Source organism: Aspergillus alliaceus (genome assembly GCF_009176365.1).
Source record: "Aspergillus alliaceus strain CBS 536.65 unplaced genomic scaffold BDW43scaffold_11, whole genome shotgun sequence".
NCBI lineage: Eukaryota > Fungi > Ascomycota > Eurotiomycetes > Eurotiales > Aspergillaceae > Aspergillus > Aspergillus alliaceus.
In genome coordinates, this window is record NW_022474694.1 from 637329 (window position 1) to 661890 (window position 24562).

A 24562-nucleotide genomic window follows, 5' to 3' on the forward strand; every position below is an offset into this window, starting at 1 on the left:
AATATTGAGATTATGTTTTGGAAGATTGAAGTACTAGTTTCTATAATATTCTTTATTCAATTTGAATTTTGTTTTTCCCCATTACTCCCTTTTAGTATATAAAAACAATCCAAACAACAACTGTTCCAAGCTGACGGAGCGTGCCCGTGATTTCCCGTTCCGTCCATTCCCATTAACCCAATTGCAAAAGAGACCATACTAACACTATCGTTTTGGCCAACAAATGAAGCACCCAAATCCATGAACTCCCCATACATGCAACTCCCCAATGATTTTGGAAGTATAGAACGACCAATTCATTAGTCAGCCATTTCCACATCCCCATCCTCTCCCTTATACTGGCTATCAATAGTTCGATCGACTACTAGCGTGCTCACTGCGCCAGTCGCATGCATAACCACCGGCGTCCGAGGGCTCTTCGATGGCTTTTCTTCCACAGCTTGTAGATCCTCCTGATGTTCCGACTCTCCGTTGGCGTGTGGTACCGTTCCATTCAGGGTGCGCTGTCCTTTCTCGATTTCGCCTTCTCTGCTGGCTTCTTTCGCCTTCCTCTCCTTGAATTGTTTATAGGTGGTAGTCTTGGGAATAACGTCGGAGAGGAATTCCAAGTTATCGATTCGCGAAACCGCCGTAGCTATGATTCACATCAGTACACCGCAAGGCGCAGAAAAACACTGCGCGTGACTGACCTAGATCTTTGTATTGAATGAGCTTTCGTGGTTTTCGTTCGGACTTGACGACGTTGTGCCCCTGCTCTGTGAGATATTGGATGAACATTTCCTAAAAGCCGTCAGCGTGAGCAAGTTAAGTAGGACGCTGGCGCGAAAGAACCACGCACTGTAGCCATCGCAATCACGAACGTAGCGTTGCTTGAGCATTGTACTATGTCCTCGTCTAGCTGGATGATTTTTTTTATCCGAGAAACTGCAAAACCAGTCAACCGAGGAATTCTATTCCGGAGGGTATTGCCCGCGTACTGGGAAGAGCGCTCTGGCCGGTGACCTCATGAGGGGGTGCAGAGTCCGGGGTGGACTTCTTCTCTTTGGGAGGCATCGCGGAGTCGCGTCGAGAGGTCGCGGCGTTGGCTCAACGTAGAGAATGGGAAAGTTTGCTGAAAATTGTGGAAGAAAGTAAAGTCGATAGTTACGAGGAACCAGTCCCAGCTTTTCTTGTGTTTGATCAAGAACCCTGAAATTATGAAGAGTGAAGGAGGTGTGTTAACCAATTGACACTGGGGCGTGCGGCGTGGAAATCCATATAGCGTGTGGCGTCAGTGCCGATAAAATACACATTTGGTTATCAGTGGATTCAATACCTCAAATCAACTAAAACTTGTGAGCTGTTATTGTGCTTGCATTTGTTTTCCTTCTCATCCTGATTCAATTTTTCTTAAAGGCAGTTTATAATAATGTCTATAGCTCCAATAGTCTTATTTTATTCTATTCTTCTGTTTCAGATGCCGAAAGGCGGAAATTCATTTAGTTGCTTTCTCACGTGGCCGCGCGGCTTTGCCCAATAATGAAGCTGCGATCAATTGATCAGTCGTCATAACCCAGGATCAGTTCTACTACTTACTACTCTTCTTGATCGCCATCGACTATGCTCCTATCGCAAATTCAGTCCATGGTATGAGCTCGATGCCTGACTCATCAACCTCCCCGCATTCACCCTCAGTACTGTCTGAGCGACGGAGTTGGAGGAGGTTATCAGGCTTATCCACGACTTCGACTGCCGAGCAACCGGCCAATGGCCACTCCACCGCAATTACAGAAGAAATCAGTGAGATCAAACGATATGAGGATTTTACAACGATCGATTGGGTTCAGGATGCGGTTCATGAGCAAGCGCGACGGAGAGCAAAGCGACGAGATGGATTTGGTTTCTGGGATAAAGAAGGCGCTTTTGGGTGGAGACGCAAGGTGCGCGAGTCCTACGACGCTGGACAAGCTTGGCTAGTTATCACGATCGTGGGCGCTGTGATAGGGTTTATTTCGGCCTTCTTAAACATCATCACCGAGTGGCTGTCCGATATTAAGTTGGGCCATTGTACGACAGCATTCTACCTCAATGAATCATTCTGTTGCTGGGGTTCGGAGGGAGGTGTGTTGCGACTGCCGCCTTACTGGCTATTGTGATGGAGCTCACCAATTCCTAGGTTGTCCTGAATGGAAGACATGGACCTCTTTCTGGCTCATGAACTATATCGTGTATATCTTCTTTGCGGTATGTCATCCACGTTTCATATTCTGCAGAGGTTGTCACTAAATCCTAAACAGGTGTTGTTTGCCTTTATCGCCGCGATTTTGGTTAAATCATTCGCCCCATATGCCGCAGGTTCCGGTATATCCGAAATAAAATGCATCATCGCTGGGTTTGTTATGAAAGGCTTTTTGGGTGCATGGACGCTTCTGATTAAGTCGATTGCGCTACCGTTGGCCATCGCCTCGGGTCTCTCTGTGGGTAAAGAAGGACCTAGTGTTCACTTTGCTGTTTGCGCTGGAAATGTCATCTCGCGGCTCTTTAGCAAATATAAACAGAGTGCTTCAAAGACAAGGGAGGTTTTGACGGCCACAGCAGCAGCAGGTGTGGCTGTCGCATTTGGTAGTCCCATTGGAGGAGTGCTCTTTTCCCTTGAGGTACGCACATGAGTATCTATTGTTTAGGGGCGAGGATACTGATCGAGTATAGGAAATGGCATCCTATTTCCCGCTCAAGACCCTATGGCGTAGCTACTTTTGCGCCCTGGTCGCGACCGGCGTGTTAGCGGTATGTACCTCACATATGAAGTGATCGTCAGGTGCTAACGTGGCCCAGGCGATGAACCCTTTCAGGACTGGACAGCTGGTCATGTTCCAAGTGCAATACGACCGCACGTGGCACTTTTTTGAGTTGATATTCTTTATCCTTCTGGGTGTGTTTGGTGGGTTGTACGGGGCATTTGTGATCAAGTGGAACCTCCGAGTTCAAGCCTTCCGGAAGAAATACCTCTCGCAGCATGCTGTTATGGAAACAGTAGTATTGGCCGCCATAACGGCGTTACTGTGCTATCCCAACACGTTCTTGAAAATAAATATGACGGAGATGATGGAGATCCTGTTCCGGGAGTGTGAAGGCGGTCATGACTACCATGGTCTTTGCGAGTGAGTACTTTTAACGAGGTTCGCAAGCATTGCTAACGATGCTAGGGCCGAAAACCGGTGGTCCTCGGTCAGCTCGCTTGCCATCGCCACGATACTCCGCATTTTCTTGGTCATTATATCGTACGGTTGCAAAGTACCTGCGGGGATTTTCGTGCCATCGATGGCCATCGGAGCGTCATTTGGCCGCTTGGTTGGAATCCTTGTCCAGGCGTTACACGAGCACTTCCCTGACTCGGCATTTTTCGCGTCCTGTGAGCCGGACGTGCCATGTATTACCCCAGGAACCTACGCTTTCTTAGGTGCAGGAGCAGCTTTGAGTGGTATTATGCATTTAACTATCTCTGTCACTGTTATTATGTTTGAGTTGACTGGAGCATTGACTTATATCCTCCCTACCATGGTAAGTTTATACCGATACTACAACTTGTCATACGCAACTAACATTCACGACAATCAGATTGTGGTAGGAATTACGAAGGCCGTCAGTGACCGTTTCGGCAATGGTGGCATCGCGGACCGAATGATATGGTTTAACGGTTTCCCTTTCCTTGATAACAAGGAAGACCATGTCTTCAATGTCCCCGTGTCGCACGCGATGACGGCCGACCCTGTCACGCTTCCTGCATCCGATTTCCCACTGCGCGAAGCAGAGCACCTTTTGAGCGACAACAAATTTCAGGGTTTCCCCATCGTAGACAACCGAACAAAGAAGACCCTGGTAGGATACATCGGCCGCACAGAACTCCGGTACGCCATTGATCGTATCAGAGCGGAAGGCATACTGTCCCCCAGTGCCCGGTGCGTATTCACTAAAGAAGCCGCCGAGGCTTCCGTAGTGCATAGGGCGTCTTCCACCTCACGAAACCACTTGGCTCCTGATACCTTTGATGCCATCCAGGACAGTGTCGGCTCTAGCTACGTTGACTTCAGCAGATATGCGGACCACACACCACTAACCGTGCACCCACGTCTTCCCCTAGAGACCGTGATTGAAATCTTCAAGAAGATCGGACCTCGCGTGATTCTCGTGGAGCACCGCGGCCGCTTGACCGGCCTCGTCACCGTCAAAGACTGTCTCAAGTACCAATTCAAAGTCGAAGCCCAGGAACATGCCCTTGCCGCAACCCAGGCCACGGAAGGTCCCTTTGGCGGCGAGGTGAGTGCTCGCTCCAGCGACACGCTAGAAGAGCGGGTATGGCATTTCATGCAACGGGTGGGCTCCCAACTACCCCGTTGGCGACGAACAAATCGAGTCGCCTTACCCGACCAGCGCGAAGGAAGAGGCATGCCAACTGGCACTGATGACGAAAATGACAGACTGATGGAACTAGAAGAACGGTAACACTGATATCCCTGTTCATGTTTGTATGTATATATAGATATAGAGACTGTATGACCCTGATTCTCCATGCATGTATCCAACAAGTCCAAATCCCAATACATATCCTATCATATAACACTGCGTATGTATATTCCCCCAGAACTCCAAAGAATAAAAGCCAACCCAACTCTACAAATAAACGGATCTATTACCAAACAAAAAGAATCTAATTATCCCTCATGCCCACCAAAACACACCCACCCCCCATCATCCCAGCCCCAACCCACCAAAGCCCCCTTACCTCCTCCCGAAAAACAAGCATCCCCAGAACGGCCGTGACAAGAAAATTCGCCGCCGTATTCGTAATTGATACCTTCACCGTCGACGGCGCAGCCGTCAACGCCCTCGTAAAAAGAGCCCACATAATCACATTGCAGAGGACGTTAAGGCCCAGACAAGCCTGTTTCTCATTTTAGTATGGTTACACATGCAAATGGAACTTTGGGGAGGTGGTTAAATTCTTGAATAATTGATGAAGGGGGCATGGTAGGTGGTGAGAAGGGGTAGGAAGGAAAAGGGATTAATTAATCGTGACATACACCCCTGACTAGCATCTCCAGAGTGGGATGGTCGCCTGTTAGACTTAGGAAGGCAAGGAGGGATTTGGCGAAGGTTGTTGTTTGGGAGTCTGTCGTTCTATTGTTGTGTTAGGGGGTGGTTCTTGTTCTTACGGGGTTGGGTGGATGACCCTGGGTACGTACAGTTTTGCGAAGAGGCCGTTTAGGGCGGCGAAGGCGCCGCTGGATAGGGCTAGGAGGACCCAGCGGGAGTGGGTAGACATTTTTTATTATGGTTTTAGGGAGTTGGGGATTGTTGATTGGGGGCGTTAGGTACTGTGTGTAGTTGTTGATTGCGGGATGGAGTGAGTGTTGTTATCGATGGTGGTTCTTGGCGGTTTGTTGCCAAGTATTTTGGGTATCGTTGTAAGTGAAGTTGGTGGTACTTGAAGACATGACGGGTATAACAAGCAGAGTACAGAGTAGGATTAGGAGATTACGAGTTTGTATTATAATAAGAGGTGAAAATGAGTATGTTAGGAGTATATCATCGTCGAATGTCAATGGTCGCTATTCAATTCTTTTATATAGTTACCCAAACCATCTACTCTATACTCTAGTCTATGGCGACAGCCGCTCAATCCGCCACTTATACGAATCACTTTTCGGATCATGCACCCTCACATACCGGAACCGATCATGCAGTCGACTACGCCGTCCCTGCCAGAACTCCACGGACTCGGGCACCAGGCGCACGCCGCCCCAGAAAGGAGGCAACGGGATCTGGTCCGTGTTTGCGAACCTCTCCTCTATTTCCCGCACCCGTTTCTCTAGCAGCGCCCGACCATCATCGATGTCTGTCTCGTTCACGTCACCCGGGATCTGAGCCTGGGGGTACACATCCTGCGCAAGACTCTTCCGCCGCTGCTCGATCAAACTGTCCGGCTCCGCGGACCAGAGCACCTTGCTCTGCCAGCTGGCCCAGCCGCCGATCTGGCTGCCCCGTTCGCGGGTCCGCCAGTATAGTTCGCTCTCTTCGCGGCTGAGGGGTTCAATGAGGCCTTCGATACGCACCTGCCGTTCGGTAGTTGACCAGCTGAATGTGAGAGCCGCCCACTTGTTGCCTTGGGGCATTTCCCCGTCCTCTGCGTCTGGCTCAGGCATGGCGCCCAGAACGCTGTCTGCATCAATCTGGGTGCCGAAGACCTGTGCACCCTTCCCTTGCCGACTGCCCCAGTTACTATAGACTACCCAGCCCCGCTCGTCGAGCTCCTTCAGATATACAATGCGCGCACTCACCCGACCCGAGGGCAAAGACGCTGTAGCCAGGGTACAAGTCTCCGGGGCCGATGATGCTGACAACCGTGGATCGCGGAACCAGGTGTGGAATTGGTGGAGCGGGTTGGTGGGGTGCATCTGGGAGACGGTGAGGGGCGGGTTGGTCACGAACTGATGTGCGCGAGAGGGGTGGGAGACGATCTCATTTTCAGTGACAGAGTCAGGCGTGGAGGTCTCCGAGCGGAGAGCCTCAGCGATGAGGCGAGAAACACTTGTGGGCGTAACAGTATCTGGCTGTTTGGCGGGCGTCCTCTGGTCATTGGGGGTGGAGACGTCGATGTCACCTGGTGCGACTGGCAAATGCAGAGATGTGTTAGTAGCTAGTTCCTAGAGCTGTAGCTGCGCTGGAGGAGACCTAAAGAGCAGTACCTACAGATCAGCTTTCTGGGGTGTTTTCCATGGTCACCACCAGGGCTGGCATGGTCAGCAGTTGGACTCCCTGAGTTCATGGTGGCTAGACGTCGCGGGGTTTTAAGATAACCCTGAGCGAATTGAATGTGACGGAACGATGAATGAGCCGAAGATGACAGCTGGAGAGGACGCATAAGCTGTCTGCTATCGACTATGATTTAATTGGAGTGGAGGGGACAGGGAAGGGAAGGAGTCAGAAGGTATATGGATTGTATGACTTAATCTATTCCGCGGGGTTGGCCGATAAGCCGGAGCTGTTCGAAGGCGGTAACGCCGCAAACAACCATCTCTACCCTACTCTAACCCTACGGGAATAGTTAGGAGGTACAAAGAATTTTCCTTTAGTTGTGTTCTTGTATTGATTATCCAAAACTGATCTGTGAGCTCCACAGAAGCATTAGAATCCAAAACGAACCGCAGTCAGTATATCTTCCTGACTTGTGAGTTGGGAGTGTCTAGGAACAACAAAGATAATAGTAAATATTTGACCCAGAGATCAAACAGCACCAATAACCCCATTTTTACATGAACGCCGTATCACCCGCTGAATGCAAATCATAAACAAAATGTAGAAAGCAATGTACACCAATAGGCATTGTATTGCCTCCCAAATGCCAATGCAGAGACCAAACGGGCTGGGAACAGCCGAAGACAGGGATCCAGCCCTGAGAACAGATTAAAAATGAATATATTCTTTTTCTTTTCCCTTTCCGATTTGAAAAACAGCATCTCTAGTGCGGCCTCAAACGATAAAATTGGAAGGCAAGTCGTCAGACATGACGCGAGCGCCTAGAGGGCAGCGGCGACTGTAGCACCACCACCGACAAGATCAACGATCTTGCTGGCGACAGCGGCCGGATATCCACGAGACAGCATCTCCTGCACGATGCGAGAGGCATCCTCGCGCTCGTTAGCCATAAGGAAGGCACGAGTCATAGCCTCGTACGTGCTAGGCTCCCGCTTGTCCACACCAACGCTATCGTAGACGGCCTTGGCTTTGTTAACGTTGCCCTCAGTAGCCCATCCCTGAATCAGGGTATTGGCAATGTAGGCAGTCATATCGACTCGACGCTGGGCCATGTCCTTCACAATCTCCTCCGTCTGTGCGACCTGGTGGTTGGCCACCATAGCCTCTAGAAGGGCTTGGTATAGGCAAGGCTGCAGCCGTACGTTCCTGTTGGAGACGACCGACTCGAAAACCTGCTGGGCAGCCTCCATGTCATGCATCACACAGCCATGAGCATGGATGAGGGATGCATAGTGCACGGCCTCAGGTTGTTGTCTGGCGGCTTTGATGGTTTCGAGGACATTCTCCGCAGCCTTCATATCCACAGGCTCCAGAGAGGCATAGGCGTCGATGAGTAGCTTGTAGGTGTGCATGGTAGGTTTGATGTTACGGCTGAGCATACGCTCATAGTATGCAAGAACCTTGCTGCGGTCGCGCTTGGTGTTAAGGAAGTACTGAATCATGGAGTTGTAGGGGGCGGGGCGAGGCTTGTAGTTGGGCATCGACTCCATCTCCTCGAACATCTCCTCGGCGAACCGTTCATCGCTGACTCGACAAAGGGCGTTCACAATGGTTCCGTAGGTGACACTGGTTGGTCGGACACCGTTGGCACGCATCTCGGCGAAGTACAGAAGACAGTCGTCAATACGGCGAGCTTTGCCAAGCTTACCGATCAAGGCGTTGTACAAGAATGAAGTGGGCTCAACACCTTCGGCAACCGCACGGTGGAAGATCTTCAGGGCTTCCGTTGCTTCATCAAAGGTCTTGATGGATTCCTTGAGTGTTGTGATGTAAAGACCGAAGGTGTTGGCGGAAGGGGCCGAGCCGAGTTCGGAAAGCTCCTGGTGATACTTGGAGGCGAGACTGCGGTCACCTAGGGTAAGGCAGGAAGCAACCATGGCATCAAGGATAGACACCCAACCGTACTTGACAGCATGATACTGATGCAGAAGAGGGACATCGCGCCGAGCCATGCTGAGAATCTCATGGACCAGATCGCTGCGATGACATTTAGCGGCGGCGGTGATCAGTTTGGCATAGGTAATGTAGCGAGGATGACGGCCAGAGCGGCGCATGGTCCGCAATCGAGTCAAGGCCTCGTTGAGATGAGACTCCGGCCGACCGCTCGTGCTTTCCAACTGTTCGGCAATCAACGCAGAGCCTTTGAAGTCGGTGGCATAGGCGTACGGGTCGAACGAGTCTTCGCTGGGTGCTGAGGTCATGGTCGACGACATCTCAGAGACCGGAGTGTGGCGATCGGACAGGAACGAAGAGGGGCTGGAGGTTAGTCCAAGGTGGTCGTGCCATCTTCTTACCATGTCCGGGCGGCTGTTGAATAGCTTCCCAACGGCCTGGTCGACGACACGGGTAGTGTACGGGTCCATTTGAAGTCCGGTAGCCAAAGCAATGTCGAGCATGTGTGAGAAGCGGATTGGGTGGGCAACGTCCAAAGACGCAGAGCTGTTGACGAGCATGCCTGCCTGAACCTGGAGTGCAAGGGTTAAATCGCGGGGGTTGAGTTGTTGGATGGCAATGGGACCGAGGCTGGCGACAGCGTGATCAGCGACCGGGGAAACCAGTCCGCCATTCTCGACCATTGACCAGAGGAGAGTCATGACAGCTTGAGGAGTGAGGACAGCAGCAGTCTGAATAAGAACGCGACCGATGAGATGAAGACTTTCATTGATCTGCTCCCGGGCGGAGTTGAGTAGATAAGAGTTGTCGATCAAGGCGTTGCGGATCCGCCCAAACATATTACGGGCTTCAATTAACGCCTCCTCGATCTGACCACTCTTCAATAAGGCCACCGAATACATTGCCGTCGGCTGAACCATGTCCGGTGTTGTCTGACCCACGGTGCTTAGCATCACCCACAGGGGCCTAGCCGCCGACACGTTGCCTTGACGCACGTATAATGCCAGCATCGAGATAGCAGGGCCATGACGTTTTGCGTTATCAGTAGGCAGAGAATCGTATGCTTCGGAAGCCGTTTTGAGGTTACCGGCATCCGCCGCAGCCATGCAGATTTCGGCAATGGCATGATCCAGGGCCCCATCGCGCAACCGTGTCTTAGCTTGACTCAACGCTTTATCATGCTCACCCGATTTTAGGGAGTGCGAAACAAGGCCATCTCGAACAATCACCGTTTCAACTGCATCTTTCCGAGATTCTCGATTTTCTGTCACCTCATCGAAAGAGGCTCGGATCCGCTCCAAAAAGCGCAAGGCCTCCTTTTCCTTACCACACGATAGATACGCTTTGACCAACGCGGCATAGACTTGGCCGTCCAGGCGCTTAACAATGCTGAAAGTACCATTATCGTCTGAAACCGCCAGAGCCTTATACTCATTGTAGCACTCCACGGCGCTCTTGAGGTCCCCAGTAGAAGCGAAAGCATCGATCATGGATGGGAAGATAGAGGCGTGCGGTGTGACCTTCTTGGTCTCCATGTGGGCGTAGATGCGGATCATATTCTCCACCTGGCCCTCCTTGGCACAGGCGATGATCAGGTAGCTGTAGGTGTCCAGTGGGAAGACGAGATCGGTGTGTCTTGTAGTGGCAGTGTCGAAGAGCTTGATCGCAATACCGAGTGAGTGGTCCTCATCGAGAATGGCTTGTTCCAATTCGCTCGAGTGGAGCATGAACTTGCCAGGCTCTTCCATCCCTCCGTAGCGGATTCGGTCCTGCTCGAGCGATGCCTTAGACTTCAGGGCATCATGCGCACGCTCCACGAAGAGCTGAACGAGAGTCCGGTATGTTTGATCATCGGGAATTACCCTGCGACGGAGCATATCGGAGTAGACATCCAGCGCTTTAGGAATCGCGTGAGCGGTGTCACCATGAAGCCGTACGGCCGATTCCAGCAGAGCGTTATAGGCACCGACCGTGGGAGTCATGCCATCTCTGAGCAGTGCCTCGAAAGCACTGGGAATCTCCGCGTACTGCTTTGACAGAGCGAGCTGGACAATTTGATCGGAAGCCACACGTGCCTGTTCCGTAGAGGCATCCGAGATGGCGGCCACGTCTGGTGGTAATTCAGGGAATGCCTCTGTGGCCGAGTTCTCCCTAGTTTCTGATGCTTCCTCAGCTTGGGCTTGCTCTTCCTGAATCTGAATTTCCCGAGCTACCGCTTCCTCTACTTGAGCACTAACATCGGCGTTGGCCGAGGCCGTGAGATGGGGCGAGTTGTGAGGATTCGAGTTCACGCTATTCTCCTTAGACTTTGCCCCTTCCTCCTGCGTCGACGGCTTCCATCCCAATTTTCGCTTCACTTGAAACTGTTTCCAATCACTGTCATCCCCGGTCTGTTGGGCCTGTTGCCACGCGGCATAATATGCCGCGAGACCCAAGTCACCGGAGCCCGAGCCTCCTTGGCTGGCTTTGGCGCCAGCGCCGGAAGAACTGGAGGGTTGGAATACATTTTGCAAAGCAGTTCGGGAGAACTTTGCCGGCTGATTGGCGAGAGAATTGAATGTGGTGGAGGACGCGTAGGACGTCTGCGACGCCGCAACTACCGATTGAGCATAGCCATGGGTGAAGGCTTTGGTGAAACTCTGACGTGCGAGATGGGTAAACGGTTTGAAGACCATTTATCTGGCAGGAGCCCTCTTCAGCGTGAAGAGGCGATGCTGTTTTAATGGTTAGACACGTGCGGTTTCAATTGATGTTGCCTCTGCGGTTCCTAATGAGGTGTTATCTGATTCGTACCTTGCAATCAAAATTATAGTAAGGATGCAGGTTCATTTGACGACTAACGGTCGTCAAAGGAACGCGCTAATATATACAAGGGGTTCGAAAAGAAGGTAAAGGGAAAAAAATCTTCTCTTTAAGATGTCGAAAAATATGACGGATCGGACTAGAGGGAATGGGATGGATATTTGAGAGAAGGGCGAGGATATCCGTCGACCAATCCTAGAGAGGGTTAGTGCCGATCCCGGATATGACTTGACTGCATTATGGATAATAAATGCAATATCGTACCTTTGATGATCGTACCCTGTTAGAAGGAATTCTAAGGAATGTATGTATCCACGAAGATCAGTATGAACAGTCTACATTTCAAGGACCCAGCCGGGAACCAGGGGGGAGTAATTTAAAAGGAGCGACTGAGCATGGCTATGCTTTTTTCCAAATCCATCCGATGCAAACTAGAAAACACGAGAATTACAGAAAAAATTTCAAAAAGTACTATTCGACCCCGTCATTCCCTCGTTGCCTAAGGCTAATGCCACAGGTCAGGTGGCCCTCTCGAACCCCAGGATGAGAAGCCATCAGGGGACTTGACCCAATCGGCGGGCCGATCACACTGGGGCCATAGGAAGATTCAGGAGCGTGAATTCTTCTGGCTGGCCAAGCGTGACTCACCGCGTCCCGGGTCTTTTTCTTCCTGACCGGAGTTTGGCATCTAAGCCCCGAGTGGGTCAGGATTTTCATCTCCGGATATCCGACAGGCCGAACGACCGACGGAGATGCCTAAGGCAGATTAATAGACGAGTCTATAGCAAACCGTTCCATGGCAGTTAGTAGTGTATGCTAGAATTGAATTTTATTTGTTCCCCCCTCTGTTTTTTAGAGAGAGAGATGGACCGGCAGAATAGAACTATTTCATGTTTTGCAATCCAGCAATCCACCTCGGTACGTAATCGCAGGCTGAGTCTGAGACATGTTATTCGAGGAAAGGGATAAACTTCTCATCTCGTGTAGTATTGGCCACTTGTCCTCTCTAGTGCCAATGATGATGTTTAATCCTTGCTTAGCAGGTACAAATTATTCCCTCGTTCTTGGAAACTACTTTGTTGGGATATATAAGTACGGAGTACAGGACAAGCAGAGGTTAAATGTCCGATGGGGAAATGTCCGATATCATACGATGATCAGAGCATCAACTGTCATTCAAACCTGCTCTCGGCGGTTAAGTAGTCGGCCGAATGCATAACCTAGTATTAAATAGCATGACGCTGGAACGACCTTCCTGGGTGACATTGTTTGATGATTGTTTGAAGGTGAGAAGCGAAAAAGCTTCTTAGTCAGCGAAGGAGCTCAAGCCCTCCGGCTCAGCCACAATGTTATATCAGCTGCAGCCACAGCAGGAAACCCCAAACGGTGGAACAATAATACGAGTTTAGGGGAGCTCCCGGCTTTCTCCCTCAGGAAAATAAACAGTCCTATCTACATATTTAATAATTATAATAATAAGCGTATGATCTTCTTGGGGAACAGTCAGATCCCCTGCGGGCATTCAGTTTCGCATTTCTCTATCCTGTCTTCGGTGACGATTCAAGGCGGGGCAGAGTTGATCGATTCGGGAAAGAAATAACATAGACTACTACATGAGACCGGGGTACATTACTTCTTGTCAATAACACCAACCTTTCCCCCACGCTCGCTCTTTGTGGCGTTCAGTATCCTCGCATTGGTGCGTACAACTCGAGCGCAACCGGGTCTTTGTTTAAAGTCGCAGAACTGCTGTTTCTAGACGCATACGGAGTATTGACTGACTATTGATATCCAGTTGTCGCCGATCCAGTTGGACTCCAACCAGCCCATCTAACTATTCCCTGAGCAAAAGGGAGCCCCCGCTTAAACGATCGCCGGCCGCCTTCATGTCATTTCCGCCCTCTGTGAGCACTGCCTTGTCCGCTCCGGGCAAGGTTCTACTTACTGGTGGTTATCTCGTCCTAGACCGCAATTATACAGGCACGGTAATCGCGCTCGATGCTAGGATCCATGTCATTGTCCAACAGTTGAGAAGGGGTCATCGACGTGGTGCGTCCTCGAGTTCAGTGAAAGGAGGGCCCGAAACGGAGACAGTCCATGACGGAAGTGCTGTGGACGACAAGGATAAAGAAGACGTAGTGGTTGTCCGCTCGCCACAATTTGTCGACGCTCTGTGGGAATACAGCATACAGCGTTGTGAGAATGGGGGCGGTATCAAGGTGGCTCAGAAAAACGAAGGGTAAGAGCGTGTTCGCGGCCTCCACTATCTATTAAAGCGCTAAGGGGTCCCAGGCGTCGTAATCCATTTGTCGAAACTTCTCTCAACTATGCCCTTACTTACATTAGCTACGTCGCTGACTCGAAGGACTTTGGATCTCTCTCCGTGACAATCCTCGCTGACAATGATTACTACTCCGAGACCGCCTTCTCCAAAGCTTCCAAGGCTCCTGGAAGGTTCGTGAACTTTGGTGTTCCCCTCCATGAGGCGCATAAGACAGGATTAGGTTCCTCTGCCGCTCTGGTAACCGCCCTGGTATCGTCCCTGGTCATTCATCGAACTTTACAACCGGACGACCTCGGAGCTTCTCGGGACAAGCTACATAACTTAGCACAGGCTGCGCACTGCGCCGCTCAGGGTAAAGTGGGATCTGGGTTTGACGTGGCTGCTGCTATCTATGGCTCTTGCTTATATCGTCGATTCTCCCCGAGCGTCTTGGAATCCGTTTGTGATGTCGGTTCCCCTGGATTCGAAGATCGACTATTTGCAGTTGTGGAGGATGCCGATCCTAATCATCCTTGGGATACGGAATGCCTAGACTTCGGCATGCGACTTCCTCGAGGCATGCAGATGGTCCTGTGCGACGTTGAGTGCGGCTCAAACTCCCCTTCTTTGGTCAAGAAAGTGCTCGAGTGGCGAAAGCAAAACCAGCAGGAAGCCGATCTTCTTTGGGCGGCCCTCCAGTCGAACAATGAAAGACTGTGCCTTCAACTTAAGCAGCTAGCACAGAGTCCCAATCAAGAATCTCCCGAAGATTTCAATGACGTCCGCAGCCTCATCCAGCGCTCACGAAATCACCTTCGCAGCATGACCCGCAAGGCGGGAGTCCCCATTGAGCCAAAAGTACAAACAGAGCTGCTCGATGCCGTGTCAGCAATTGACGGAGTCATTGGGGGTGTAGTTCCCGGTGCGGGTGGGTATGACGCGATTGCTGTCTTGATCCGGGATGATCCACAGGTGTTAAAGAAGTTGAGCGAGCTCTTCGAGAACTGGGAAAGCAAGGTGGAGGACGACTTCGGTGGCAAGATAGGAAACGTCCGGCTCCTTGGAGTGCGTCACGGCTCTGATGGGGTCAAGAATGAAGTTCTTGAGCAGTATGCCGGATGGATTTAGGTTGAGTGTCGTCACCAGCCCCTAGCTTACATGCTCATCATGCGCAATGAACAACCCAAGCCTACATAGTATTTGGGGGATGCTGTGTCTGATATCCATCCTAAAATACTTACTGACTTCCACTGCTCAATCTCAGCGTTAATGTCTGCTTTCTTCCTTTTACTTCCACTCCCACAAGCATTCTGTTACGATAGCGACGCCAGTGACGAAGAGCATTTCTAGCCTAAACATGACCACGATTATTGAAACCTCGCAAGTTAGCTCCCCAAGATTGATAATTGATATACTGCTACCAGATGACCAGGGAAACAATATCTCGAAGTCCAGCTCAAGTGAGTGTGAGTGTTTGTGTGTGTGAGAAAGGATCAAATTCAAGGATAAAATAATCAAATAAGAACAAATTCAAGTTCCCTCCCTATTTGCGTAGTATGATAAAGATGAAGCCATCCTTAACAACAAACCCCGAGTTGCATAAGCCTAGTGCAGACGAACAAACCAAGCCTCATGTACTTACTAACACCAAAAAGAAAGGAAAGTAAGAAATTAAGAAGAAAAGTTAACTAGATCCCTAAACTCCCCACGTAGAGATAATGACAATAGCACCCACGTCATCCCTACCCCTAATTTTGACTTGGTCTATACGCCGAGTCCGAAAGTCGGCCCTAAGGATCGGACAATTACCTTTACTCCGAAAACAGTATACATATGCACATAAAAGCCGGTCCATCATAGAGAGACAAGCAGTGTTATCTGTCTATGGTTTAATTCCAATTAATTCTCATATAGTAATTCACCCTCTACCACCTTAAGCCAATCTACCACTGCAACAAACATACATCATCAAAATGCGCTCCGCCCCCATCAACTTCAGGTACTTCTACCACCGCCCACCCATGCCCCGAGCTCATCCTGGGTGCATCGGAGTATGGGTGAAATTTGCTCTCGTGGGCACTTGTGTTTGGTTTGTCTCAAAGAAGATTGCAAGGTTAGTGCTTGTGCTCGATTGTTTACTGTCTAGTGCGGGGGTTTGTACTGATGTATGAGGATATAGTTCAAGCACTCCTGCAAAACAACACGATTCCAGCTCGGAAGGTAACTAGGGTCTTTTTTCCTTTGCTGAAAGGGAGACATGTACAATATAAAGCCGAGTAGAAGGTTACAAGGGACACCAACATCTTGGGTAGGGTTCTGAGCTTGATGCCAAACCCTCCATCAAACTCCAGTTGTCAATAACAGACTTAATTAATTCATATCTCAATCTCGATGCTTAATATAACCCCCTGAATCCTACACCTAAGCCACTCATAGCACTCTACATCCCTCTCACCATGAACTCCGTCTCTAAGGCAACACACCCTCTCTTCAAAGCCTCCGCTGTCCCCTATAAAACCCATGTACCACTGTCCATAACGTTCGAGGACTTGCCGTGCGTATTCCATATAAAAGTTACGAACCCTTCTTCCCACCCTAAGTCTGCGATCTCGCTATAACTGAATCTCAGCGCTGTGAACAGCAAGTCCTACATCACAGTAGTACCCATGCACATAAGGGAAACTGTGCAAAGAAATAATATAATACTATATTACCTATAGGATTATGTAACCTCGAGCCTCAATTGACTATCAATCGTGTTGTAGCCCTGTACAGCCAGTTTTACTTTGTGTTCATCCATGGTAGCTACATATTTACCGAGGTGCTGGGGTAGAGTACATGTACGGGTGGAACATATTGGACTAGCCAGGGAATAATAATTAGTGTTACTATATTGATTACAGGTGCTAATAAGCTTTCTGGGTATTGTCTTGCTCTATGCAGTAGGAGGGTTGGTTGTTGTCCATTGTCAGTAGAACCAAGAATTGTGGGTTTGAATACTTGGCTAGGCTCACACGGCATAATCTTAGATATTGATGAGAGAGGGACTGGCTGCTCAATATTAGTTCATTTACATTTATATTGTGTATGTATATGTACATAGGTACGCTCGGTCTACATCTGGAGCTATGTGTAGAGGTAAAGTAGCGCCGCCATGCCGGGGGTGTATCTAGGAACTTTGGTGAGACGTATTGCTAGAATAATGCATACTTGATGATTTCTAGCTGTAGAAAGATGTGTTGCAAAACCTTAAAACACATCATGATATTCATTGAAGGAGGTATGATGAGCCTCCAAGACTCATCATAAACTACAGACATAAGTGGCATAATCATGAACCGTATGTACAAGCATACATCCTCTCATATAGAAAAACCTCCCCTAGTGCAATGGGTATCCAACAAGTTCAGACAGTCCGAAACGCCTTCGCAATACAAGTTCTTTTTCAAGGTTTGTGGTTCTATTCGATTTAGAATAGAGGGTTGTTGAATGATATTTCCCACCATGTCTTTACATCTGAGTAGGCAGGTAGGAGGAGTATTCCTGAGAATCCGGAGGGTGATGCTCGGCGATTCTCTCTTCGATCTTCTCGTCGTTGTTGAGAATGCCGTATTCGGCTGCCTTGGCCTCGATCTCCTCGTCCGAGAGCTTGGGGAGTTCTTTCGAGGCACGCACGTAGTTCATCTTCTCGACATAGCCCTTGGCGAAGATCAGGTCGATTTCTTCCAGACTACGACCTGCGGTTTCTGGGTAGAAGAACCAGATGATTGGAATGAAAACAGCGTTCCAGGCAGCGAAGAACAGATATGTGCCCCAGCCGATATGTTCCACCATCACAGGGGTGATCATGACCACGGTAAAGTTGAACAGCCAGTTGTTGCAAGTGGAAATAGCATTGGCCTTGGCTCTGGTCTTGATAGGGGAAAGTTCGGCAGGATAGAGCCATGGCAGGGGCAGCCAGGTGGCACCGAAGAAACACATGTAGAGGAAGAAGCCGAAGACGGCACCCTTCGCGGTTTGGGAGTCTCCAGGGATAAGGCACCCGAATACAATGATCATTGCAGCGCACTGCCCATAACTGCCCCCGAGGAATAACTTTCGGCGACCGATCTTTTCAATGAAGAACCAAGAGAATGTTGCGAAGATAGCGTAGCAGATCATGTTGATACCACCTATTAAGAGCGCAAAGTTATGGGATTGGCCGATAGATTGTTCGAGCAAGACTGGGAGATAGTAGATGACAGCGTTGCAACCAGAGATCTGCTGGAACATCTGCGAGGATGAACCGACCAGCATACGACGCAGATGTTGAGAGGGGCCACCGGTAAGCAGATCGGTAAACTTGGCCTTTACGGCACCCGAACTATTCCAGTATGAGTTTCACAGGCTAGATACATGTCAATAGGATAGGGAACTTACGCTCGGACGGAATCTAAAATCAGGGTCTTTTCCAACTGAGTGTGGTGATCATCAATCTCGGTACCTGCCAGCGCGGCTAGAACCCGCTCACCGTCGGCGATTTTGTCGTGAGCGATGAGATAGCGAGGTGATTCCGGAAGGTATACCATGCCCACAATGATGATGATACCAAACAAGACCTGGAACGCGATTGGGAATCTCCAAACCAGATCTTGCGGGCCGTAGTGCGCGCCATAATCGATCCAGTAAGCAATGGCTGTGCCAATTGCAATGATACCACCTTCAATGCAAATGAGAAGTCCTCGATTACTGGTTTTGGAACACTCGGCTTGATATGTAGGAATTGTGGAGGTGTTCATTCCATTTCCAATGCCGGTAATGACTCGACCGAAGATAAATTGAAGTAGAGGAAGCGAGCCTGGCATAGCAGACACCTGAATGACGACGCCGACAATCATGACAGTCGCACCTATGATAACCATCCACCGGCGACCCAGCCGATCGCCAAACAACAATGCAAGAATTGCGCCGAAGAGGCAACCTACATTCAAAGATCAGCTTTATCGGGAGGAAGATACAGTGCTGACGACGTATTGACTACTAACCAACTTCATAGACTGCAGTTACAGTAGCCTGCATGGTGTTATCGCCTTTCGTTGCCGTAAACATGTCATTGAAGGCGGGATCCGAGATGATGCCCGACATCACACCCTCTGTAGTTGTTGTCAGCGTTGCTCCCACTGAATGAATTCAAGCGCAGGAGACTCACGATCATATCCGAAAAGTAAAAAGCCCATTGTCGCAATGGTAGAGACTGTCAGGGACAGTTTCCGCCCTGACATCCCCGCATAAGTCGGAGGCGCCATGATGAGAGCACTATCCTACGTAGGAAGAACAATGCAATGCACAATAGCCGGTTTGTAGAAGAAATTAAAAATTGTTATATATATAAGACGTTGTTGACCTGAGAGAAAGAAAAATTTTGAGCATGACGACAGGAGAAGACAGACTTTAAGCAGGGCATGACCAGGTCGACAATCGTCGACGGGAGATACCGCATATAGTAGTATGTGGCGTCACATACTCCAATATGGGAGGAACACCTATGGGAAGACTGCTTTTCACCTCCACAATCGATTAGACCGTGGTGCTACTGTCCTTGACATCATGAGGGTTTTCTCTGACTGGGGGAATGCACGAAGGGCCACTTAGAAGCATGATCGGGGTCTAGAAATTTGGGTGAAGGTGGATCTGTATGCATGCCAATGATGTAATACCCGTTCACAGAGCATCTTTATTTCCACCCCGAGTCGTCCCCACCATGGAATCAACATGCGAAGTAAGAAGAAAATTTTTCCTTCGTCGTTCGAGTTTCGTGGTTAACCATTGTCTTCAAGTTTCTCATAACCAAACTTGCCACTATCATTGGTCGCAAGGAAAGCTAAGTGAACTTGGAAAGCTTATGTTCATCCTTCGGGAAACTCAAACTCGTCATCACGAAACTGAATATCTGTGATCGTCTCCCACCCAACATGGCTGATCTTGGTCGAACGATCCTTCAGCGGAAATTGCGCCAAAATGGTGAATATCACATGACTGTGAATAAGCTGGTAGGGATGCGTTTGCCTGTTGTGCATAACAGGATCGCAGCGCCAGTGGAGCTCTGGCGATCTTCTGCACGACTGGCGCGCCGTTTGTAATTGGCGCCCCATATCTAGACATGGAGAATACAAACTAGACGTCATTACTACAATGGTTTTCTTTTTAGGACCAAAAAAATCACTGATGGTCTTACCTCAAGCCAGTGGCTCACCCGTACACTCTTATACTCGGTGGTAAAATGCATCCAATCATCCTCGAAATGGTCCTGGCATGGGGGTAACGCCAAGTCGATATTTAGCGTTCTAACTTCGAAGTTCGCGGATTTCTCCGCCCATTCCGAAAGCACAACACTCTCTTGTACACCAAAGCCGCTCTTGTCTCCTGCCGGGTGGTCATCCTCACCCAATCTGTAGGGAGACATAGTCGATACAAGACCATCTGTCGCCTCATATAAGAGGGCCCTCTTGAAAGGACCGAGGCAGGAAATGAGTCCGTCTTTTCGGAGAAACTGGACGTTCTCTGACAGATAAATTTGCAACCCATGGAACTTTGCATTCCCCAGCTCGGCAAAGGACACGGCCACAGGTAATCTATGGCAGAGAGGAGCGCCTCTTCTCGACATAAGGAGATCGCATCGAAGCAAACGTTTCCAGGTCCGGGTGATGTAAACTGGCTCTGCATCCTCCACAAAGTCCTCTGCCGGGCAATGCATAACAGCGATTGGCATATTCCGTATAATATTGTGTCTGAAAGGCCCCGGGCATTCAACGCATGCTCGGACGTTGTATCGAACATGGCTCCGTCGTACATTAACGGATTCGGGTAGTTGAGGGGGCAGAATCATTTCGAAATCGTAAGTGTAGATACCGGGAGATAATAGCCGACAATCTGGCGCGGCAGCATTCCTGCATTTTGGGCAAAACTTGTTTGCGATGGTATTCCACAATCCGCATTTTTGACGTGATGTATTGCATTCTGTACGCCCCATGTCCAGCGTCCCGAGATTTTCCTGATCGACATGATCTGGTACTACGGTCCCTGGGGTTTTCGGGCCGAATACCGTCAATGTACGATCTGTGATGGTATTTGAGTCGTGAAGACCTAATTTTTTTTTGGGTCAGACAAAATTCCTGGTGTCGGTTTGTAGATTGGGTGCTTTATTAGCACCCTAAGTTTCTTACCATGAGGCCAGTGTACATGGGAGACTCCACGAAAATTCACCGTCAATCTTTTCACCATTAACGTTTCTTTGACCTTCAGTTCACAAGAACCCCGGAGCACAGCGGGTTTATTTGTGTACGTGGGCACGAATACCGCTGGCTCAGTGAAGTTGATGGTGAGCTCAGGCTCACTGGACTTTGTCCGAGTCATAATGTCGGAGGTGGGTAGCGAGCGCTGTCGCATTGTTGTGTGTGAGAGAAAAGGGAGAAGGGACAATGGATTCAGAGAAAAACCAAACTATGTAGGAGGGCGTCCATTGTCTGTAAATAGTAGAGACTAGTAGCTAAAGCACAATGGTCGGGATGTATTGGGAGCTTAGGCATATGACCCAACCAAGTCTAGGCCCAGTCCAGGAGACTTTGGATTGCATCAAAAAGATATCTGCAGCGGAGTCTGCATATCAGAGCCCAGAATTGCCCGATAGCACCTGAAGGTCCACTTGACCTCAACTAGACGTTGTAGTGTATCCGGGTACCACGGCTGAGCGATCCAGACACCGGCACATCAATTTCGACCCAAGGTATCGCAATACAACTGACATTGAAATGCGATCGGATGATTCGGTACCTCATTTTCTCCTTGAATTTATTTCATTAGGACCAACTATCTACTTGCTATTGTCGACGCGTCCTCAGTAGCGAGTGATGTCACGAAGGTCAGGGGTTGTGATGCCATTTTCCAGTTTGTTTGGAGGTAGAAATCTTGTTGTGGCGATCAGACGACGACAGAGCTAAGCAAGTATTGGGGGTGCTCTATAGTTCAGACATTCCAGAAGGTAAGGGGACCCACTGAGTCTTATCTGGACCCTCTTCGACTGTATTGTTCTTCCTAAGTAATAGTAATGAACAATGTTTCAAGTGTATGGTCAGGTGAGGAAAGAAGATTTGCCTGGCAGGTGACCTGGCCGAAAAAGAAACGATTGTAACATGTTTGAACATTAGAGTGGTTGGGTGGCGTGAGAGCCTTTAATCCCTGTCATCAGATTGGCACTTTAGTCTCTCCCATCTGGGATACAATTTGCTAGTAGTAGTTAAGGAATTACACGTCCGTGACATCAACCTCATATTCCTCCATTCCAAAACATGGAAAGTAATGGTCCAACTATATCTCAGAATACTGTAAAACCCTAGGTTTCTCTAATTGGTTGCTCTTTTTCATTTTTCCTTTTCTTTATCTTCCCCTTTTTCTTTCTAGCCCCCTTTCTCTAGGGTTAATTTGTCTGCATATAGCCACTGTATCTTGTAGATCAGGGAGACGCAGCACAGAAAATATTGCGACCCTAGGTGGAGATAGTCTAGTTTTGGCCCTAGCAATTACTCAATTGTCTGACTGATGAGGCGACATGTACAGTACACTAAGTGAACAGGATTTTCGGCAATTTTTCCCGCTTCTAAGATAGCCGTTTTACCCGGCCCTTATCAACAAAATTATACTTGTCGTTCTATAGATAGAAAAACTTTAGCGGAAGATCGTGAAAAATTCTTCCCCCTCTAGTGATCTATGAGATGGCAACATCATTCCAATTCCTCCCGATATTTTCGCGTAGGAACATGTCTCGTCGGTCTAGACGACCCACCATACACATTGTCAAAGGCCTTCGATGAGTAAATTATTTTCTATATGGGGACTTATTATCAATCGTCCACTTCCACACAACCTGTAGGATTCAAGACCCACTTCTTAGGTGCTTATTTCACTGAGTATCACAACAGTGGATCAAAGATATCACCTGACATTGCTGCTCGCCCCTACACTAAACTGAGCGAGGGGGAGCGCGTCGGATCAACTCGTTCTTTAATGGTGATTTGCTCATCTTCCTACCATGTGTAGATCTTGCGAGGATGTTTCCGGGATGAATCGGCGGTAGGGTCAAATATGCATCTCCACAATATGGGGAATGCAGGGTAAAGAGCTGTGAGAAGGACGGTTTTTACACTGGTAGGACAACCAATACGCCGACCTCGGAATAGTCATGCATAGATCCTTGCGACTATGCCCTAGATATTCGATTTCTTGAAACGGCAGAAATTATTCCTTAACAAAGAGAACCGCGTCATTTGAACCCAAAGGTTGAGTAAAAGCTCATCTTGCTCAAAGAATGGACAGAACATGAAAGCAAGAATATACCTGAAGCGTAGGAAGGAGGAGACGTGCTAGGTCTGCTTCATATACAGAATCAAAGCGTAAGTATCAACGATTTCTCAACGCGCTTGCAGAAATCCATCTGGGGTACTTTCTCCCGGACTCAGAAAGAGTACCGTTCAAGAACAGCAACTTGGTTAATCAAAGCAAGGTATATATTTTGTAATCACATTAGCTTTAGTGTTTCTAGCAAAAGTGACGATTGGTCAACGGGCTCCTCAACTGCGTACCGGATAGGTAGCGGTCAGTACATCCCATTGCTCCTTGCGTGTCTCTGGAATGCTTAAGCAACTATGAAATATGACTACGAAATTAGGGGCTTTTTCTGCCCGCTTGCAAAACGGCAGGTTGCCTCTTGACCGCCGGCTTCTCGCCTCTGAAATATCTTAAAGTCTACGCAAAGACGCTGAGTTGGCAAAACTAGTTTCTCCTTCGGGACACCTACTTAGCTAGTTCCTACTCATCTTCTTCAGTGGCTCTTTAGAAGTATCATTGGGTCTAAATTGACCACTTTGGACGGCGCGAAAAATATTCCTACGGCAAGTGATTTTTAGCAAAATAGATGATGAGGAAAAGTCAACCTTCAATTTCTGGAAATTCACAGCCTTAGTGAGGACGATTTTGTCCACCAAATGGCTCGGGGCACGGTTAGATGTAACCAGAATTGGGACGGGAGTTAAGGAGGTATCCGATGTCATCCATTCTGATTGGAGATTTGAGCCCAAGGAGCTCGAGGATCGCCATGCGCCAAAGCCTACACTTGTTGTGGTGTCAGACACTGATCGAATTGGTGGAAGTACTAACGATTGGCTCGTGGACAATTATAGGTCTGCTAGGCTAAAAGTAATGCCTAGGGCCCCATATATCATCACTCTTGAACGAGGATGAACTTTGGAAAGAGATATTTAGCAGTGGGTGCAAAGACCAAAGTTTTCGCTTGACTATCTGTATGGGGCTAACTTCTACCTAGTAACTACCTAAGAGAGCAAAGCAAGTCAAAGCAGGATATAGTCTGATTGTTAGACTGCCAGGCAGACGCCTTTTTGTTTACCTTGTGTGGCGGGAAGAGACCATAAGACCAGAAGCGTCCAAGGATACACTGCAGCGGCCCCAAACTATTTGACCGTATAAGTCCTCGGCTAGAGTAAAGGTCCATTTACACATGTGTATAATCATTAAGAGAAGAAATGTCTCTCTTCTGTGACTATCGACTTGGCCAAACTAAATACTGAACCTTCGTGATAAGTGAAAAGAATGGCGAGGAATCAAGAACCTAGGTCCTCACGTTGCCGGATGGATCTCTCACTGGAAGGCTTCGAGAACAGGGAGGGCAACCCTATTTATGTTAGGGAAGCCAACAAACGGAGGCTAGACCTAATATAGAATCAAATGGGCGCCTGAAAGTCCAGCATAAAATCTATATTG

At 48.9% G+C, this 24562-nt stretch overlaps 7 protein-coding genes across 7 annotated transcripts; 2 read left to right on the top strand and 5 right to left on the bottom strand.

Moving 5' to 3' along the window:
• Nucleotides 1-299: 299 nt before the first annotated feature.
• On the bottom strand, nucleotides 300-1053 carry BDW43DRAFT_309123 (histone-fold domain-containing protein; the record flags this gene model as incomplete). The annotated part of the gene is made up of 4 exons (XM_032046651.1): nucleotides 300-634; nucleotides 690-780; nucleotides 839-924; nucleotides 978-1053. The coding sequence occupies 4 exons, from the start codon at nucleotides 1051-1053 to the stop codon at nucleotides 300-302; spliced, it is 588 nt and encodes a 195-aa protein (XP_031902630.1).
• Nucleotides 1054-1253: 200 nt separating this feature from the next.
• Nucleotides 1254-4591, top strand: BDW43DRAFT_26768 (chloride channel). The gene is made up of 7 exons (XM_032041021.1): nucleotides 1254-2100; nucleotides 2156-2223; nucleotides 2277-2636; nucleotides 2689-2766; nucleotides 2815-3140; nucleotides 3186-3540; nucleotides 3598-4591. The coding sequence occupies exons 1-7, from the start codon at nucleotides 1629-1631 to the stop codon at nucleotides 4480-4482; spliced, it is 2544 nt and encodes an 847-aa protein (XP_031902631.1). The 5' UTR covers nucleotides 1254-1628; the 3' UTR covers nucleotides 4483-4591.
• Nucleotides 4592-5495, bottom strand: BDW43DRAFT_26453 (uncharacterized protein). The gene is made up of 3 exons (XM_032040678.1): nucleotides 5223-5495; nucleotides 5061-5157; nucleotides 4592-4921 (listed from the first exon to the last, which is right to left on the bottom strand). Exons 1-3 carry the CDS (start codon nucleotides 5300-5302, stop codon nucleotides 4688-4690), a joined length of 411 nt encoding a protein of 136 aa, XP_031902632.1. The 5' UTR covers nucleotides 5303-5495; the 3' UTR covers nucleotides 4592-4687.
• A 144-nt stretch (nucleotides 5496-5639) lies between these two features.
• BDW43DRAFT_298812 (pentatricopeptide repeat protein) lies at nucleotides 5640-11363 on the bottom strand (the record flags this gene model as incomplete). Its single annotated transcript, XM_032044620.1, has 8 exons — nucleotides 5640-6649; nucleotides 6730-6886; nucleotides 7575-7608; nucleotides 7639-7793; nucleotides 7833-7925; nucleotides 7956-8036; nucleotides 8076-8199; nucleotides 8230-11363. 8 exons carry the CDS (start codon nucleotides 11361-11363, stop codon nucleotides 5640-5642), a joined length of 4788 nt encoding a protein of 1595 aa, XP_031902633.1.
• A 2013-nt stretch (nucleotides 11364-13376) lies between these two features.
• On the top strand, nucleotides 13377-15095 carry erg8 (phosphomevalonate kinase; the record flags this gene model as incomplete). The annotated part of the gene is made up of 2 exons (XM_032048661.1): nucleotides 13377-13729; nucleotides 13783-15095. The coding sequence occupies 2 exons, from the start codon at nucleotides 13377-13379 to the stop codon at nucleotides 14879-14881; spliced, it is 1452 nt and encodes a 483-aa protein (XP_031902634.1). The 3' UTR covers nucleotides 14882-15095.
• Nucleotides 15096-17252: 2157 nt separating this feature from the next.
• Nucleotides 17253-19232, bottom strand: BDW43DRAFT_26878 (putative MFS monosaccharide transporter). The gene is made up of 4 exons (XM_032041159.1): nucleotides 18942-19232; nucleotides 18778-18885; nucleotides 18173-18713; nucleotides 17253-18116 (listed from the first exon to the last, which is right to left on the bottom strand). The coding sequence occupies exons 1-4, from the start codon at nucleotides 19036-19038 to the stop codon at nucleotides 17264-17266; spliced, it is 1599 nt and encodes a 532-aa protein (XP_031902635.1). The 5' UTR covers nucleotides 19039-19232; the 3' UTR covers nucleotides 17253-17263.
• A 571-nt stretch (nucleotides 19233-19803) lies between these two features.
• BDW43DRAFT_26866 (uncharacterized protein) lies at nucleotides 19804-21462 on the bottom strand. The gene is made up of 2 exons (XM_032041138.1): nucleotides 20956-21462; nucleotides 19804-20875 (listed from the first exon to the last, which is right to left on the bottom strand). Exons 1-2 carry the CDS (start codon nucleotides 21176-21178, stop codon nucleotides 19920-19922), a joined length of 1179 nt encoding a protein of 392 aa, XP_031902636.1. The 5' UTR covers nucleotides 21179-21462; the 3' UTR covers nucleotides 19804-19919.
• Nucleotides 21463-24562: the final 3100 nt, after the last annotated feature.